The sequence below is a fragment of the Ambystoma mexicanum genome, chromosome 14, assembly GCF_040938575.1.
Source record: "Ambystoma mexicanum isolate Mex_15411 chromosome 14, UKY_AmexF1_1, whole genome shotgun sequence".
NCBI classification, from domain to species: domain Eukaryota; kingdom Metazoa; phylum Chordata; class Amphibia; order Caudata; family Ambystomatidae; genus Ambystoma; species Ambystoma mexicanum.
The window spans coordinates 176060028-176078314 of record NC_090940.1 but is presented as its reverse complement, the minus strand read 5'-3'; the positions used below and the strand labels follow the sequence as shown (position 1 = coordinate 176078314).

Below are 18287 nucleotides of genomic sequence, written 5' to 3'. Positions count from 1 at the left end.
AAATGTCCAGAAAGTTATGCCGGCGATTACTCATGATATCTGTCACTTTTTGTGCATGAAAGTTCTGAGGTGATCACTGTTCCTCGTATTTTAATCAGTATTATTTTAGGTTAGGAAAATTGCATTTTTAGGATTCTCAATGTGCTTTTCTACGCATGCTTTTATTATTTTACTCTGTTGCCAAGAAAGTAATAATCATCCGAAAGTGTAAGCCTAAAATCTGACATCAGGTGAACAGAGATACTAACCCTGCTCCACAGTGCTCGGCTCATTTGCCGCCTTTTCAACGGCCAGTCCTTCCAAACGAGATGTCAACAACTGTATGCCACAGTAGGCTTCCACAAGACCGTGTTTCATCTGAAAATAAAAGCAAAACAACATTTCAGATACTACTAAGGTTAGATTACTAAAACCTTATGAACAGCAGCAATAAGTGCTATCCTAGAAAGCAGACCTGCTAGCATAAAAATCACTCCTCGTGCTATGACTTTTCTGTCAGTTCAGGGCGCGAGGATAGACTCCTGGAAGTTAGTCTAATATTATTGTACGTGGTCTTGCAGAGAGTGCTCGTGTCAATAATGTTGGCCTTGCTGCTCGTGGCTCAAAACGGGGTTGGGAGGGGCAGAGTTCGTGGGATAGCAGGAAAGGCAGATGTTGAAAAGCGGTGGCGTTGGCAAGTGCAGGCCAGATGTAGCAGTTGCCTGTGTTTGGGAAGGGGTTTGTTACACTACTAGGCATACATTCCAACATTCAGACGCACCTAAGAGGGAGTTTTGAGAGAGAAAATCGGGAGACAGTTTTTCCCATAGGAATGTATTGGCGCTGGAATTATTTTAGGAGGGAGAACGTGAGAAAAATCTATATTTCTCACTGAAAAGTCGGGAGTGTCCTGCCTAAATCGGGAGGGTTGGCATGTATGCACTAGGCACGTTAGCCTGGCGTTTAATAGAGCAGTAGTGTATGCATAGGGGTGTGGGGCATGTTGAAAAGGACAGGGTCCGAGTCACATTGTGGTGTGCTAGACCTTCAGGGCCGTAGTGTGGGAAAAATGAGGTGGTGTAAGGTTGAAAGATGTGGTGAGTAATTTGTGAAGAAGCAGCAAGAATTGGGAGCAGGTTAGCACTCAAGCTTCTTCTGGTAAGTGTAAGGAACTCATGATGGCAACAGTAAAGAGACAAGTGATCACAGTTCAAGGGTGTTTATCAAACTGTATAAATGTGTTGGAAAAACGCTTTACCTAAATCTAAGATGGGAGCAAGCTACGACCATCAAATAAAAATAAGGCAGTCCTAGTGACGTCTTGTCAAAATATAGGGGCCTATACTAAAAACACCCATTGCCAATCCTTACAACTAAATACAGAAAGGTGTGGGATTCGATTTCTTGAGAAAGAAAGAAGTGTTCACAAATGATAAGTCAAGATGTAGAAGGTTCTCCCTTCCCCATGTTTTCAGCACGGGACAAGGTGGGATTCTGGGGCACAGAACACACTCAAGCTTTTGTCAGCACGAGCCTACAGTTCCATGCTCAGGTCCAAGGAACTCTGGCGGTCAAGTCTCTTTTATACTGAAAGTCTCTTGCAGCCGAGGCACTACGGCATACAAAATAATAGACAAAGAGTTCCTTTCTGTTTATACGTTGGGTAACAACCTTTCACGCCTGGATCCCCCTCTTCTGGGCTCAGATCCCTAAAGAGTTTCTATCAATATCAGGCCTTCGGTGGTTACGTGTCTTGTGGGTCTGAGGGCCTGATGTGTCCAAAATAAAAAAACAAAAGGTTATTGCTTGATTTGTCTCAAGGTGGTACTTCCTTGGGTCCCCCTCTTCCGGGCACAGACCCTTCTTGAATGTTAGCCTCCCTCCCCCTGGTTCACTTTGCCTTATTCCGGAGGGTGATGGCCTTTCACCCCTGGGACCCAATCTTCTGGGCTCAGACCCCTCTTGAATATTAGCCTCCCTCTGCTGGTTTCATTGTGGCTTGTATTTCAAATCAATCTTCTTTAAACCGTTCACAGTGAACCTCCCTTTCTTGGGTTAACTCTTATCAAAACAAATGTTCACTGAGGCATCATGTTTTGCCCCCTTTTTATCAGCTTCCCTCCTTCTGGGGTTAATTCTTGGCAAACTTTTCTCTCACCATGTGGGATTCGTTTCCCTTAGCTTTTAATTACTGGCTGGTCAAAGACTTTCAACTGTACAGCAGATTTTGCTAGATCTCTGTATGACCACTTTGACACTCTTCTTACCGCTCTCGCGCGGCCTTCTGGTATTGGTAGTCTCAACAAAAATGGGGGCCCAACCAGAGTCTCTCGCCATACACCCACGGGGTGCCAGACCCCTTCAGCTGGCTTTCCCCTACGACCTTCACAGTTCTTTATTTTCTACAATTTGTAACTTTCATTCAACACAGTTCGGTTGCTTATCGGTTCTCCCCTCGACTCACCGGCTGTGATGAACCACTTGGCTTTCCTTGTATCTGGAGTCAAGGGCTGTACCACAGAAGCAAGTGCTTTCTGTTTGCATGCTTATCAGCGTAGATGCGCTCTGTTGACATCTGCTGCAGCACACATTAGCTTTTGTCCACGGTTTTACGATTTCTTCCTCAGAGGAATAGCGGATCTGGGCCAGAAAGGGCAAGGTCGCTTCTCTCCTCGTCACCCCCTCTATTCTCGCCGCCTTTCTCCGCTTCTTAAAATGCCGCCCTGGGATAGCTCACTCGTCATGCTGTCTGCCCTGCTCGTAGTGTGCTCTCGTGCTCCACCTTTTATCCCTGTGGGGAAGGGAAAGGGCCGTCAGGTGTGAGTGATTCTGGTCAATTGCCCGACTTTGCCTGACTCTTGTGTCGGGACATGTCAGGTGAACAGTTCTAGTATTTGTTTGTTGGTTTTTACAATGTAAGAGACTGTGCGTGTTGGAAAAGGATGGGGGTTTGGAAAACAAGGGTGAGTTTGGTAGGATTGGTGACACAAACGGGAATGACCGGGATTTTTATTGAAAAAAAAAGGAACCAGGGGGGATTGTGGGAATGGTAGCGTCTTTTCCAAAGTAGAGTGGGAGTTCAGGAAAGAATAATCAGAGGGACCTGGAGAAGAAGGATGGGGAGTATTTGGGTGGAAACCAGGAAAACAAAAGAGTTGTGGTTTTCGAGTTAACAGGGTCTGTGTTTCTAGTTGGTTTACCAGAGGTGTAGGGGTGGTTGGAGTTTATTAAGGGAGCTTCTTTAGGTGGAAGGGAAGTAGAAGTGGAATAACCCCCCCAAAAAAAAAATTCAGGGACCTCGTCCCTGGTAGAAAACCGCATCTCACCCCGGCTATTCCCCCAAACATAAGCCCAGGCCCCCCTACCCAAGTGATCCTCCCTCGCTCGTCCCAGGGCTGGCATCTGAGAGCGCTAGCCCTTCCCTGGCCACCGGAATAAGGGATTATCAAGGTCTACTTGGAAGAATACCCTCGGTTTCGCACACAAGGTTGTTGCAACTTTGCGCTGGAGATTGTGTTCTAAATGTGAATGTTCTGCAGAGCAAACGGGCAAGTGGGCCCAAGGATTCCCAATTGGGCTTGCATTTCAATCAAGAAGGCTGGCCTCCTCTAGGGAAGGTCAATGAACTTTGCTGTCTGAGCATCTAATCTTGTGACCTGATAAGCAGGGGCATGTCTTTTGCTCTAGGGTTACTCTAGAGTCACTCTTGTACATCTTATCTGCTTAGTTGTAGAGCCAGGTTTTGAGTTGTTTCCAGAACGTAGTGTGGTTGACTTCTATAGTATGGTAGCCAGTATGGAAAAAGAGGATTCTCCTGGTCTCTTCCTATTGGAAGTCAGGGAGGAGGACTAGAGCAGGGCTGCTCAACCTAGGTGGCCTAGGGGGTCTATAGTGCCCGAAGGTCCTGGTGAAACAGGCAGGGCCCGTTGTATGCTAAGTGCGGAAGGCTATGCAGAGGGGTTCAGAGCATTTTGTTTCTTAACCGGTAGTCAATGAAGCATGCAAATTGCAATAGTGACTTGTTCAAACATTTTCCTCTTGAGGAGCAATCTTGCCACTGTGTTCTGTATCCTTTGGAGTTTTTAATCGGAGGTATTCTGGGAGTCGGAGATAGAGGCTGTTAAAATAATTCAGTCTTATTAGGACTAAAGAAATCATGACTGGGGTCATGCAAGTAAAGGACAATATAGGGTGCGTCATAGGTGAAAGAAACTGCTTCCGATGATGGCTTTCACTTGAAGTCTTAGCGTGAGATCATTGTTCATTGTTATCGAGTTTCCTTACCTCGGATGGTGTTGAGGGAGGGACCAGCTCATCAGGCTAAGAGAATGAGTGGCTGTTTGATGGGGCTGCGCTGTTAGAGAAGGAGCTCTGTTTTGATTGGGTTGAGCTTTAGTCTGTTTGCCATCATCCATAGGCCACATGTGCAAGGCATCTTGTGAGCTCTGGTAAAATTGTTGATGCAGTGTTTTCCAGTTCATAAGTTAGTTGCATGTCTTCTGTGTAGCTGCAGCAGGTGGGCCTGTATAGACTAATGAGTTTCAGTAGGGGTGTCATGTTAATGTTGAAAAGGAGGGTGGACTAGTGAGATACAAGCACTCTGTGGTTGGCCTCCAAGGATCATGAATATTCGGTGAAAATCAGACATGAAGGGCTATTCTAGAGCCAGAGGCAAATACGTCTGCTCCTGTACCACCTGAACGCGTTTCAGCTAACTGCATTGCTGCATGTGATAAGGGTGCCAATCCCACAGAGTAGTAGTCACCTTCTTGCGATTAATAACTGTTTTGACAGGCAATCACAAAGCTAAACGTAGCATTAAACAGGACTCCAGAACACTTTATGTACATGTCCTCTTTTACCCTATTCCCATTCCACACATTGGGTTTACTATGAGCCCCGATTTCTGCTCTGCCTTACTTTCTTCCACCTCCAACCTCCTCCTCATGGGTGATTTCAACATCCAACAGGACTCCCCTGGCACTGCATCCACGCTCTTCACTGACCTTTGGAACTCTCTTTCCCACTCCTTTCTTCCTTCTGGGCCAACCCACTAAGCTGGACACACTATGGGTGCTCTCATACACTGACTTCTCTTCCCCCCACTCAAGTCACCCCTCTCTCCTGGTCAGACCACTCTCCTCTCCTTCCACCTGGGACACTTTGGCGCTCTGACTGCACCCCAAAACGCCCTGCCAACCTCGTTCACCAACGTCCGCCCAATGAAACAAGTGTCAGCTGCTGCCTTTGCTTCCACCTTCACCCCCTCTCACCATCTACCTCCGACTCTGCTCTCAGCAACTTCCACCTTTCCATCACCAACACCCTTGACATTCTTGCTCCAGTCACGAGGATCCACCTCAAATCTGTTTCTGAGCTTAACAACTGGTTCGACTCCAAACTTGTGGCCCTGAAATGAAAGTGCAAGGCGGTGGAATGGAAGTGGCAAACCTCAGGCCCACCCTCTGACAAACTGGTCTGCTGCCTGCTCCAAAGGCAATAATGACTCTCCATCCTTGCCAAGAAAAGAGCCCACATTCAGGCACAGGTTTCCAGTGCATCCAACAACACTGCAGAACTTTTCAAGATCTGCAAGGAACTAGCCAACCTTTCCACAGTCTCCTGCTCCCCTTTTCCTTCCCAAACCCTCTGCAACGCACTGGCCACACACTTTGCCACCAAAACTCAGGACATCCTGAACACTCTTACTACCCTCCCTCCCAACCCATCCCACTTCCACTTGCCTCCCTTGGCCCCTCAACCTTGTCCTTCCTCATTCTCCCCTGTCAAACTTGAAGTTACCAGAACTGCCCACTCCATGAAGGTCTCTTCTAAACAGGTTTCCCCTTGCTCATACAGGACCATCAAGGATAACATTGGCTCTCGTGCCCCCACACTCGCTGATTTCTACAATCACTCTTGACACTGGCACTTTCCCCTCCCCCCTTAAGCATTCCCTTGTGCGCACACTACTGAAAAAACCCTCACCAGACCCTTCCTGCCCTGCCAACTACCGCCATCATCTCCTTCCTGGGGAAGCTGCTGGAGAAGTTGGCATTGCCCCAACTCAACTCACACACTGAAATTGTTGATGGTCTCCACAACCATCAATATAGATAAAGAGCATCCAGAGACATGGAAACTGCTCTTCTGAACACCCAAGAAGAACTGCTTGCATCTCTGGACTCAAACTCCCCGCTGTCGTCATCCTTCTCAATCTCCCCTCTGCCTTTGACACAGTCAACCATTCCATCCTCATACAAAGGCTCCACAATACCCTTGGTATCTGAGAACGGGCGCTGGACTGGCTATCATCCTTTCTCGCTGACCGCTCTTCCCAAGTCATCCTGGCTACCTTCTCCTCTCCTCCTTCATTCTCCACCTGCGGTGTCCAAGGGTTCTATTCTCTCCCCTTGGCTCTTTAACATCTACCTTGCTCTGCTTGCACACCTCATCTCCTCCTTCTCCAACTTCCAGTGTTACACAGACGACACCCAGTTATTTCCTAAATTTCCTGCTGACCCTCTTGCACCCTCCATCATACCCGACTGCCCATCTGCCATCCAGTCCTGGTGCGCCTCCAACGATCTCTGTCTCAACGCCTGTAAACCTGAGATCCTTCCCATTGGGACCCCTGCCCCCTCTTCCTTCCGTTCACTCTGACCTTCCTGCTTGGGTTCTCCCCCAGCTCCTTCTTCTGAAGCCAGAAACCTTGGCGATATCTTTGATTCCACTCTCTTTCTCCCTCACACTCAGACATTGCAAAGAAGTCCCCCTTTCAGCTCTTCATTCTCAAAGGAATTCTACCTTTTCTCACTTTCCCCCAGAGGCTCAATGTTACCCAAGCCCTGGTTCTCTCTAGGCTTGACTATTGCAATAGCCTCCTCCTGAATCTACCTTCTTCCACTCTGCGACCCCTCCAGCTAATCCAGAATAGGGCAGCAAGACTTATCCTTGGCCTTAAGCCCAGGGACCGCATCTCTCCTGCCCTAAAAAGTCTTCATTGGCTCCTGGTTGCTGCACGGATTAAATTCAAATCCCTCTGCATCATCCACAAGGCTGCCTGGGCCGAGGGAACCCACTATCGTCAACTTTCTTACTAAATACTCTCCCTCTAGAACAGTACATTCCTCTGGCGCCAACTCTGTGTATAAAGCATTTTACTAAACAGAGGGTAGGTGGTCGATCCCTTTCCTCAGCTGGCTCCCTCCTGTGGAACATCCTTCCCCTGCCTCTTTCTCTGTGCCTTGAGCAGCACTTTCTTAAATTCCGGAAGCTCCTCAAGACTTTCCTCTTTACCTCCTCCTTCCCTTCTTCTCTGCTAATCCAACAGTTGTTGTGAATTGGTGTGCGGGTCTCTCATGCTTCCTCTGCGGCCCTGACCACCTACACCCAATCGGCCCAGCTCCTGTCTACGTTCTGCACTTGCCTTGGCACACCCTCCACCTTGGAGGTTCGCATTTACTCCTAACGTGGCCCCTGGCTGGATAGTACCCAACAACACAAGCACTTGATCTGTGGCTCACCCAGGAGCCCAGACTCCCCAGTACTAACGCCCTCAGCCCTCTTTCTTGCTGCACTTGCACGTTCCGAATACTCACAAAGCATAGTAGGTTTGTCCTGCTTTCCTTCCTTTTCCCTCCACTGCTCTTATTAAATATTGTGTTTTGTAATGTATTTCACTCCCTTATTCCCTCCGCTGGCCCTTTGGGTGCTTTGAAATGGTATTTTACTGGCTGTATAAGCGCTTAACAAGCAAGCATAAATAGGGTCTGGGGTGTGTTCCAATAGTTTTTTGTTTTGGTAAATAGTACCCAGGGTTCTAATAAACAGTAACCAAGCTCTAAAAGACTGCAAGGCTTCCAGGCTAGGTTGAATGTGAGGAAGATTGCAGACTAATGGGGTTGGAGATAAAAAAAGCTTCAGGCTTCTGATAAACAGCTGCGCTAAAGCTATAAAAGGCCAGTTTCTGGGAGGGGGAAAGACAGTGCGGTACATGAATCCTGGAGAAACAGTCTGGCTGGAGAGGAGAGATGAAGGACCAGAAGCAGGCTGGAAATAGTCACTCAATTATGGCCTATGGCGAGAGGAGAGGGAGTGGGGTGCGTTCAATCAATCGTGTTTTCTGCTTGGATTTTGAAGCATTCGAAATTGCATTTTTGGGCTCTAGAGCTTTTCGTTTTTGCGAGAACTACTATATTTGATTGAGCTGCATAAGGAAGGATTCCTACTTATGATAATCAGCTCATCACCCATGGAACCATATTATTCAGATTTGGCTCATGTTTGCTAAGAGACAATGATTATTTTGATGGGTGGTTTTTACAATTGGTTTTGATATTTTTCTATTTTCTTGGATTGTACAGACCACAATCCTTTAGCCCGGCTCCTGGATTCCAGCAGTCAGATCTCTTCTCCCCACCATCAGGGGACTGCAGCGAGTATGCGAGTCAGTTTTTTTTTTTTCAAATATTTTTATTGATTTTCAACAGGAGAATGCATTACTAACAATAATACAAACACTTAATTTCATTATATTCAAATCTAGATCCTCCAGTCCCCAACAATTCCTCAGTATTTCACATATTTGGCTTTAAATAACAGTATTTGACTCAAATTATATAGTTCATTATAGGTCTTCAGTTGATTAACAGGGGGTAACGAGAGGGGGGAAGGAAAAGAAAGAGAAAAGGAAAGGAGATACGAGAAGAAAAAAAAAAATTACAAAGTTACATTCATTGGGTCAGCTGCATCTCGCTTGACAGTTCATGAACATGAATTCATTAAATCAATGTTTCATATCAAGAGCTCATAGGCATGACTTTCATTGACTCGCATCCCCTAGAAACAGTGCTTAAGTGCGAGTCTGATAAACCAGCAATCAAATTAGGAGTTCATAAAGTGCTTCAGAAGCTGTGGTTGGAACAACATATGCTCTCTGTCAGAAACAAAGTCCAGGAAAGGGCGCCAGGTTTTCTGGAACCTCGAGAGCTTTCCTTCCAATATGGCCGTAAGCTTTTCCAAGCCTAACAGTTCCCACCTTTTTTTCCACCAGTAGGCTATCTGTGGGCCTTCTATCGTTTTCCAGAATCGGGCTCTGATGATGCGGGCCGCAACAAGTAAATGTGAGATCAAAATTGCTTGATGCCCTGACATAGGGAAGGTTCCATCGTCTGATACATCCCCCAGCAAGAGTACCCTCGGGTCCATAGGGAGCAGGGAGCCTGTGATTTCTTTAATTCTTGACCGCACCTCCAGCCAATATGACTGGATAACCGGACAGTGCCACCACATATGAGCCACATCTCCCCGCTCACCACACCCATGCCAATACGTGTCCAGGTATTCTGGATTGAGTGGAATCTGCTGGGGGTGGGGGGGGAGGGAATACCACCTAAAACAGACTTTGATGGTGCTTTCTTTTACGAGTGCACAACGAGAACGGGTCCGAGTTCTATGCCAGATTCGCTGCCAGGATTCATCCGAAATTTCCAGGCCCAATTCTCTCTCCCAAGCTTTCATATATGGAAGTTTCTCGTCTATCAAGGCTTTCTCTAACAGCCGGTAACACAGCGATATCTTATGGGATTGCTGACCCTCAAGAATTTTGAGTTCTATCCCCAGTGGGACCCTTCCGGCAGCCCGGCGGATGCCCCTGTTAGTAAGCCAGTAGCGTAACTGTATGTATCGGAAAACGTTCTGCCTCTGGGAGGCCAAACCTTTCCTTACATTCTTGGAAGGTCAGGGGTTCTTGATTAACATACAAATCTCTCAGGCGCAAGGTTTTATCTTGGCTCCAAACTCAGTACGTTGTGAGTGTGAGCCTTGGGGTGAAAGCCGGGTTCTGAGTGATGGGGGACAATGGCCCTAGTCCCAGTGGGATGCCCCTCTGCGAACGTGCTTTATCCCAATTCTGCAGTGTGGACAAGGTGGTTGGCAATTTTCCACCCCTATAACTACGCGCTTCTTTCTGGAGAAATGGGAAGTGAGCCAACCGCCTGTTCAATCCTTAGCCATTTAGGGGGATCTAGGGAATCTCCCTAAGAAAGCATTATAGCTACTTAAGCTGCTCTATAATAGCGTGGTATCGAGGGAAGACCTAGACCCCCCAGCATCCCTCCACTTGTTAGGAGTTTATCAGAGATATGTGGTTTGTTTCATCTTCCAGATGAACCGATTTATCTCTTTTTGGATGTTTATAAGTTCAAATTCAGGGATGGCAATTGGCAAGGAGAGGAATGCATAGAATAACTTTGGGAGGGGCGTCATCTTAACTGCATTAATACAGCCTAACCACGAGATCTCTTGGGAGTCCCACCGCTTCAGCCCTTCCCTTACCTCTTTAAACAGAGCGGGAATATTCGCCCTGTAAAGGCCTGCGTATGTTGGAGTCAGTTTTATACCCAAGTACGGAATCTCTGCTGGAGACCAGGGAAAGTGTGTTATCGCTCGCATTTCTTCTAGTCTGTCGGGATCCTCGGACAGGGTCATTCCCACCGATTTAGCTGGGTTCACCTTGAAGCCGGATATCGCAGCAAACCTGTCTAAAAGGTCTAAGAGGGAGGAAGCAAGCGGGGGGCGTTCCTCAAGAAACAAAGCAAATCGTCTGTATATAACGCTATTTTATGGGGCTGCCCCTCCACCTCAAAACCCAGGATATCTGGGTGTAGCCTAACGTGCTGAGCAAAGGGCTCCATTGCCAGGGCAAAAATTAAAGGCGACAAAGGACAGCCTTGTCTAGTGCCTTTGGCTAACCTAATTAGCGGAGTCCAATTTTTATTTACCTTGACTTTGGCTGAGGGAATTTCAAAATTTGAAAGTATTAATCTAGAAAACTCTGGGCCGAATCCAAACCCCTCCAGTACCATTTCCAGGTATCCCCAGGACATACTATCAAATGCCCTATGGGCATCTAGGGATAGCAGAGACAGTCTACCTGGAATCTTCGGGGCAAGAGCAATTAGGTTAATAGCACGGCGCACATTGTCATAAGTGGACCGATTGTGTATAAATCCTGTCTGGTCATTATTTATCAGGGACGGAAGAGTAGGACACAGGAGGCTTGCTATTATTTTCCCAGCAATTTAGCGTCTGTATTTAATAATGCAATTGGCCTATAAGAGGCGCAATCTGTAAGATCCTTCCCAGGTTTCAACACCAATGTTGTAGCTGATTCCGCCATTGATGCCGTCACTACTCCCGCCTTCCACACCGAGTTAAAAAGTTTTGTTAGATGAGGGGTTAATTCCGCCTGAAAAATCTGTCTCCTCCGTAGTTCTCGGGGCCTCTAAACGTTCACGAAATTCAGGAGATATCTGTGGAAGATTTGCCCTCTGGATAAAGTCTCTGGCTAACTGTGGGTCTGATATATAAGGGGATGAGTGGCTTCGAAAAAACTCTTCCACAATCCGAAGCTTCCCAGATTCGGTGAAAAGTTGCCTCCCATCTGCTTCTTTTATAGAATCTATGCGGTTGCGCTTTGCCTGCTGCCCAAGTTTAGCCGCTAACAAGCGATTCGCCTTGCTCTCCCTAGAGTAATAGTATTGTTTAGTGCGCATTATTCCGAAGGCTGCCCAGCTCATATGGTGAGCTTCAAGCGATTTTTGTGTTATACGAACCTCCCTGAGTGCGCGCCTAGAGGGTTTTCTCCTATGCACCTCTTCTGCCTCACGAAGCCTCAATTCCAACTGAGTTAACAAGGGGGGGGTCTGTTCTGACGTGTAACGTTTTAGGGGCGGGACTACTTCCTGATTCTAGTAGGCCCAAGTAATTTCTATTGTGTCCAAGGAAATACAAAAACACTGTAAATGTGAAGTTGTACATGAAGTAGTTCAGACAAAAATAGGTATCATATATACAGCTTATAAGTTTATTTTGCTGTTGGGTGCATTTAGTTAATCATGCATCAGTATTATTAATAAAAGACTGTTTGTACCGAGAGCAAACAGAAATGCAAAACAAATTTTTCATTCAGAGATACTTGGTGTGCAGGAGGTTAGAACACAGTCTTAGCCCCGTCCTCACACCATTATAATGGCCAAATTAATTGACAAAATGCAATAAAACAAAAAGTAGGGTAACCACCACCATTAGTGACAAGTGATTATCGTGTGTTCAGATGCAAGACAACCCAAAACAAAAACATTAAATGGGAAAATTCTTGGTTGTCTGTAGCCAGGCTGGAGGGTGACCTAACACGTGGTCGACGTCTAGATTTAGATCAAAAGGATTTTGGGACCAGGAGAGATATGTGGATATTGGTCCTTAAGACGTTTCGGCTGGTAGCCTTCATCTTGGGCCTGGAATAGGTCTCCCTAGGATAGAGATATGGGGACACTATTAATGTCTGAATCAGGGGTTAAAAACTATTGTTTTTTTAAAAAACACAATCTGTTCCAAGAATATGGTACACCACAATAAAATCAAGGACAAGGGAGATACAGAACTGACCTTGGGGGCTGCGCTGCTGCTAGATTCTTTGGATTGTTTGTGGCACCCAAGACAAATAGGGTGCAGGGTTGAGTGAGCTTCTGGGCGTTAGTGGCAGGCTGAGAAAGGCTACAGGAGTCAGAAAAATATGCAGGAGTCAAAAACATATAGTACAGGGTAATACGGGCTGATATATAATGACTATGAAGCGTGAGAGTGGCGGGCGCTCACCTTACTGGGTATTTTCTGTATCCAAAACTACTGGAGAATCATGGGAAGCCGGTATGTAGGCCAAGGTCAGCAGAAGTCTGACTTCAACGTGAAGATTGCTGGTTTGAGCCAGGTTCGTTGTCTGGTCTGCATTAGTAAGAATGAAATAAAGAAAGGGAGTGAAAGATCCCGATTTGTTGTATAGGTGAAGTATTACAGAAGAAAAGGGGTTCTTATTACCTTGAGTTGTGTTCAATGTGTCTTGCAGTCTGGCGAGTTAATTCGCGTGGGCAGCTTGCGAACGGAGCGCCACGTTCACTTGGGGAAGCTCTTAGCAGTAAGTGAAAAAGAGAAAGAAAAAGCCGAGCTGTGCACAGCGGTGCTGGGTGCGCATGCGCGCCGCGAGTAGTATTCGGCGGTTGCGCATGCCCGTGCCTGAACTCCTGTTGCGTTGCCGAGCGAGCCTATCAAAAGATGGAAATGCTAGTCGCCAACGCATGCGTGTTTGGGAAACGCGGTTCACATTGCTGTATGTACACGAAGGGGACTGTGTCCTTGTGGTTTGTATGAGTAGCAATGAAGTATGGGGACCAATTCTTTACAGCATCCAGATAAATGAGAATATGGTGAGTTGCCACCAATCGTGGTCTCAACAAGAGGGCAGGAGAATTGTCAGGTACCACAGGAGGAGGGGATGTAAGTCTGCATCTGCCCCAATGGTAGAACATTTCATCGAAAACCATCATGGTCCAGACGATATCCTGTGGTGGATAGCAGACACAGTACCGAACACAAGTAACGTTACCAACTCACTTAACCACAAAGAAGCGTGGTGGATATTTAAACTCAAAAGCACTACCAACGGCCTCAATGAGATAGATCCCATACACTTCAGCAGATAAACATACAAACTAGAGCCTTACTCCCCCAAAAAGACGCTCCCCGAAATTGCACAGTTTCTGATTTCCTGGCTGCCATCATGATTTCCTCTTTTTGACGGAAGTAATGGACTCTGGTAAGGACATCTGGGAGAAGATTTCTCCTCTGCTGGGCAGAGGAGTAAACAAGGTGCGTTCTATCCAGAGTCAGGGTTTCAGACGGAGGAAGGCTCAGAAGACTTCAGAACAGTTCGCTGACATAGCTGGGTAGTTCTTGATCGGAGACTTGCCGAGGAATACCCCGAAGGTGCACATTATTGCGTCTAGACCTATTTTCAAGGTCCGCCTGCTTCGCCCAGATCTCCTCCAGATGGTCTTCGATCACCCGCACCCGTTCTATGAGCACCTCAGTATCATGCGTTAGCTCACAGGTTACATTCTCCAGATCGTTCACCCTAGCTTCGAGCCCACCCAGGTGGGAGGTTAGCTCTGTTAAGGATCTGGCCAGTGAGTCTTTAGAGGCGTTTATCTCCGCCTTGATTTCATGGGTGATCTCATGTTTGAAGGCCTTTAGCAGATCTTCAAAGTCAGACCTGGTAAATGCCATGTCCGCAATGGTGTCTGTAGCAGGGGCCGGATGGATGTCCACTGACACTGTATGGCTCTGGAGCGCGGGAGTTGTCTGAGGTGCCAAGAAAGCCTTTATACCCTGTGTTTGTTCTTTCTTTTTAGCTCCTGCCTTGGGCATTGCCGGGTAAAGCAGGACTTCAAATTATATTGTCCCAGAAGCGACGCAACGCTTGTAGGGTGCGCAGTGCAGAAGATCAGTAGAGTCGTCCACCAGGTGTAAGTGGGTGCCCTGAGGGTCCCGTGAGGTCCAGTGAGTCCCCTTAACGTTGCCTGTGAGATAGGTAGTAGGCCGGGACAGGCACCAAGCACCACCTCGAGCCCACACAGAGAAGGATCCAACGCCAGCACCCGCCGAAGCGTATCTAAGTGGGGGGGGGGGGGCGCAGGGCCGTAGTGATCACAATCCTCCTTTGCAGACGGGGCACAGCAGGCTCCGCATTCCCGCGGGGCCTCCCCCTCCACCAGACCTGAACGAGCGGGGGCCCGGCCCCAAGCCTCCAGGCGACCGCACCCGAAACAGCAGATGTGGCCCGCTCCCCCCCCCCGAGCAGGCCGGCGACTCACCTCGGATCTCCGAGCCGCCCGCCCCTCCACACCGGTCACAAGTCCCCAAAGACCCCCTCCGGCTCCCTTTCCACAATGGTCAGAGGATGGGAGGAGTCCTCCCCATGCAGAGGCACACAGGTAGGTGAGTGGTGCACCCCAAGTCCCCGGAGCGCCGGGCCCTCTATACCAACAGCGTCCACCGTCAGTGCGTCTCAGTCGCTCACTCCGCCGAGGGCAAGGGGGGATCCCCCGCTCATATATCCCCTGACCTTCACAGTGAAACCGGGGACCACCACCACCCGGACCGGTGAGATCTCCGATGTCCGCCAGGTGAAATGGCGCGTGCCGCCATGTGGGTCCCAGAGGTCCCGAGGGGCTCCAGCCCAGTCCAGCGGTCCGCAGTAGACGCGGCTCGCCTCCCCTTCACGCAGGCAGGCGACTCACCCCTGGTTCTCCAAGTCGCCAGCCTCTCCGCGCCGGACACAAGACCCCAGTCCCTCCTCCGACTCCTTCTCCGTGATGACCGGAGGGCGGGGAGTCTCCTTCACGCAGAGGGACACAGGTAGGCAGACGGTGCTCCCCAAGCCTTCGGAGCATCGGCCCCTCTGCTGCAGCAGCGCTCCGCGTCAGCGTGTCTTGGTTGCTGTTCCCTCCACGGGATAGGGGGAGTCCCCGGTTCTTGGATCTGCTTCCCTTGAGGCTGAAGCCGGGGACCACCACCTGGGGTGGCGCGGCCTCCGCTGTCCGCCAGGCGAAATGGCACGCGCCGCCATGTTGGTCTCAACAGTCTCAAGGGGCTCCAACTCGACCCGGCGATTTCTCCAGCATCCGTGCTCCGATTTCCATCGGGACCGCGACCCACAGAATCAAACCGGGATCAGTCTTCTCTCTTGTATATTTGCGCTCATTGTGTGGGTGCAAAAATGCCAAAACTACATTACTAAGGGGGCCCGTTGGCAGAGCTCACAGCAGACACGTCCTCATTGTGTGCTGCCTAGCCACGCCCCCATATGCGAGTCAGTTTTAACCATTTTTAATATCATATTGGAAAAGAGGAGAGGTATTAAGGCAGTTCATTTAATGAGGCTGTTTAGTGAGGATTGCTGAGCATACTATTGCTTTTAAGGAGCCATCATGTTTTACGAGATGATTGACTCATCTTGGACCTATGGTAAGAAACTTTTATCCTGACCACCAATGGATATTTGGCAAACTATGATCATGGATAATGAAATTGCATCATATCAATTTATTGGGCCCAGACTAAATTTGAACAGAACTAATTCTAAACTTGATATATATTTTTTGGGTTATGGCATTGTGTAATATACCTGCAAATATATCATAGGTCATTGATGTATACTATGAAGACGTAACAATGATCATTGGGGTACTGTCATAATGTGACACTGTTCCCACAGGTACGATGGGGCACACTGGCTGCAAGATCACCTGCATATCAGCCGAAGAGTTGGACAAGTGGTGCAAATGATGGTTCACGGAGGAAGAGGTCGAGTGCTTGCATTAAACTTCGGACATTCCACATCGACAAATGCCTCTCCTTCAAGACACACATAGCTAAGAAAACTATACAGCTTGGTATCAGCTCTCCCTCCTGCGGAAAGTCAAGCCCTTCCTCCCGCCGGACAGCTTTAGATGCACTGTTCAAGCACTGGTCCAATCCCACCTGGATGAGGGCAATGCCCTCCTCGAAGGTGTGAGGGCTCCGCAATGAAAGATGGACACAAGGTTGTTATATTCTTAGGTAAAGACATTTGTATTAAATAAAACATGGGTTGGAAAAATGCCTCTATAGCCCGATTATAAAGAGGAACTTTCCTACCTAGAAACTAAAACTAAGGATTTGTCTGTGTTAAAATGTCAGTAACTGAAAAGCCGTCCTTTTGTCTAAAGCAACCTATCCCGGCCCTTGCACTAATAAACAAACAACAAAAGGTGCAAGGAAATGTCTAACTTGATGTTAGAAAGTGTTCAAAGCCAAAAGTATCAGAATTACTAAAAAAAATGTTCTCCAAGGTAAAGACCTTTAGACCAAGAAGGTGTCCCCTGAAATATTTAGGAGGATTTGTGAGAAACCTGAGGGCGTCCTCACAGCTACTCCCATTGGGTTCTCTTCTTAAATGACCATGGAAAAGCCATCGTTTTTCGATCCGGACCCTGAGGGTGGAGAAGTGAGGGAGGATCACCTGGGTAGAGGGTCCTTGGGGATAGGATGTCCTCATGTGAGACGCGGTATTCTGCCTTTCGCCTTTCCCTTTCAGGAAGAACCCTCTATCCTAGAGGCAGTTAATGGGTATTGCTATCCCTGTCCCACTGACCAAGAACACACCAGGAGTATTTACCCATTGTGAGAAACCTGAAGGCGTCTCACCTGCTAGTCCCCAGAGAGCCGTCATCCCAGGTGGCCAGGACACGGCCATCGCTATTGGATCCAGTTCATAGGGGTAGACCAGTGGGAGAGTATCACCTGCATGAGGAGGGCCTTGGGGGAGCGGAAGAGGGACACTGATGGGTGAGACGGGGTACCCCGTTCCCTATAACACCTTTACCCCACCCTACTCCGTAGGATATTTAAAACCTCTAGCCCCCACCCTTTCCGAACACAAACAGTATCATACACTGTGACAAACAACGGACTAACACCAGACCGTTTACCCGTTATGTCCCAACACAAGGGTCAGGCAATGGACAATAACAACACACACCTGACTGCCCTTTACCTTCCCCACAGGGATAAAAGGCCGAGCACAAGAATACACTACGAGCAAGGCCGAACACTACAAGCAAGGCCAAACACACGAGGAGGCAGCTATTCCAGACCGGCAGTTCAAGAGGAGGAGAAAGGCAGCGAGACCTAAAAGGACGATGAGGAGGGAATTGCCCTTGCCCTTTTCAATGCAGACCAGTGAAGCCTCTGAAAAGGGAATCACAAGACCGGGACGTACAGCTGGCGTGTGGTGTGGCAGGTGTCAATGGTGTACAGGGGCCTTCCGCGTTGATACCACAGGTGGGGAGGCACACTGGCTACCGTGGTACCGTACTTGACTCCAGAAGCAAGACAAGCCAACGGGTTCAGCACAGCCGGTGAGTCGGAGAAAGCTGATAGCAAACCGAACTGTGTTAAGCCCAAGGTTGCAATTGGCAACATTATGTGAACACAAGGAACTTGTGAACAAAGAACTTTATGTGTGTTTGAACTTTTGTAAAACCCACAGAAAGGCCAGCTACAGAGTGGTCAGGTGCCGCAGGAGAGCTTATTTGAAGGACTCTAGCTGGCCCCTTTTGTTTTGAAACTACAAGTATCAGAAGGTCCTAGGAGAGGGCAGCATGAGGTATCAGAGTGGTCCTACAAGGGTCACTTCAAATCCCTTGTACAATCGAAAGTCTCTCACCCATTGTCAAGAGAAAGCAAGGGGAAAGGCAACCCTGCTTTCCAACTAGATTAAGAACATTGTGTTAAAGTGGCTATGTGAACCCGACGGCAGGATGCCAAAGGAAAAGCTAAGAGAAGTAAATCCTGCATTGTGATAAGACAAAGTGAAAGATTGGCAAATGTAAACCCGGTTGAGGGATGCCTGCGAATCAGGGTGAAGC

At 48.1% G+C, this 18287-nt stretch overlaps 1 protein-coding gene across 2 annotated transcripts in view; it reads right to left on the bottom strand.

Moving 5' to 3' along the window:
* OIP5 (Opa interacting protein 5) overlaps positions 1–18287 on the bottom strand; it is a 302425-nt gene that overhangs the window by 42839 nt on the left and 241299 nt on the right. For both annotated transcript variants that reach the window (XM_069638855.1, XM_069638854.1), the window contains one exon: positions 249–357. In XM_069638855.1, coding sequence (XP_069494956.1) covers positions 249–357 — 109 coding nt within the window. The remainder of the gene's footprint in view (positions 1–248; positions 358–18287) is intronic.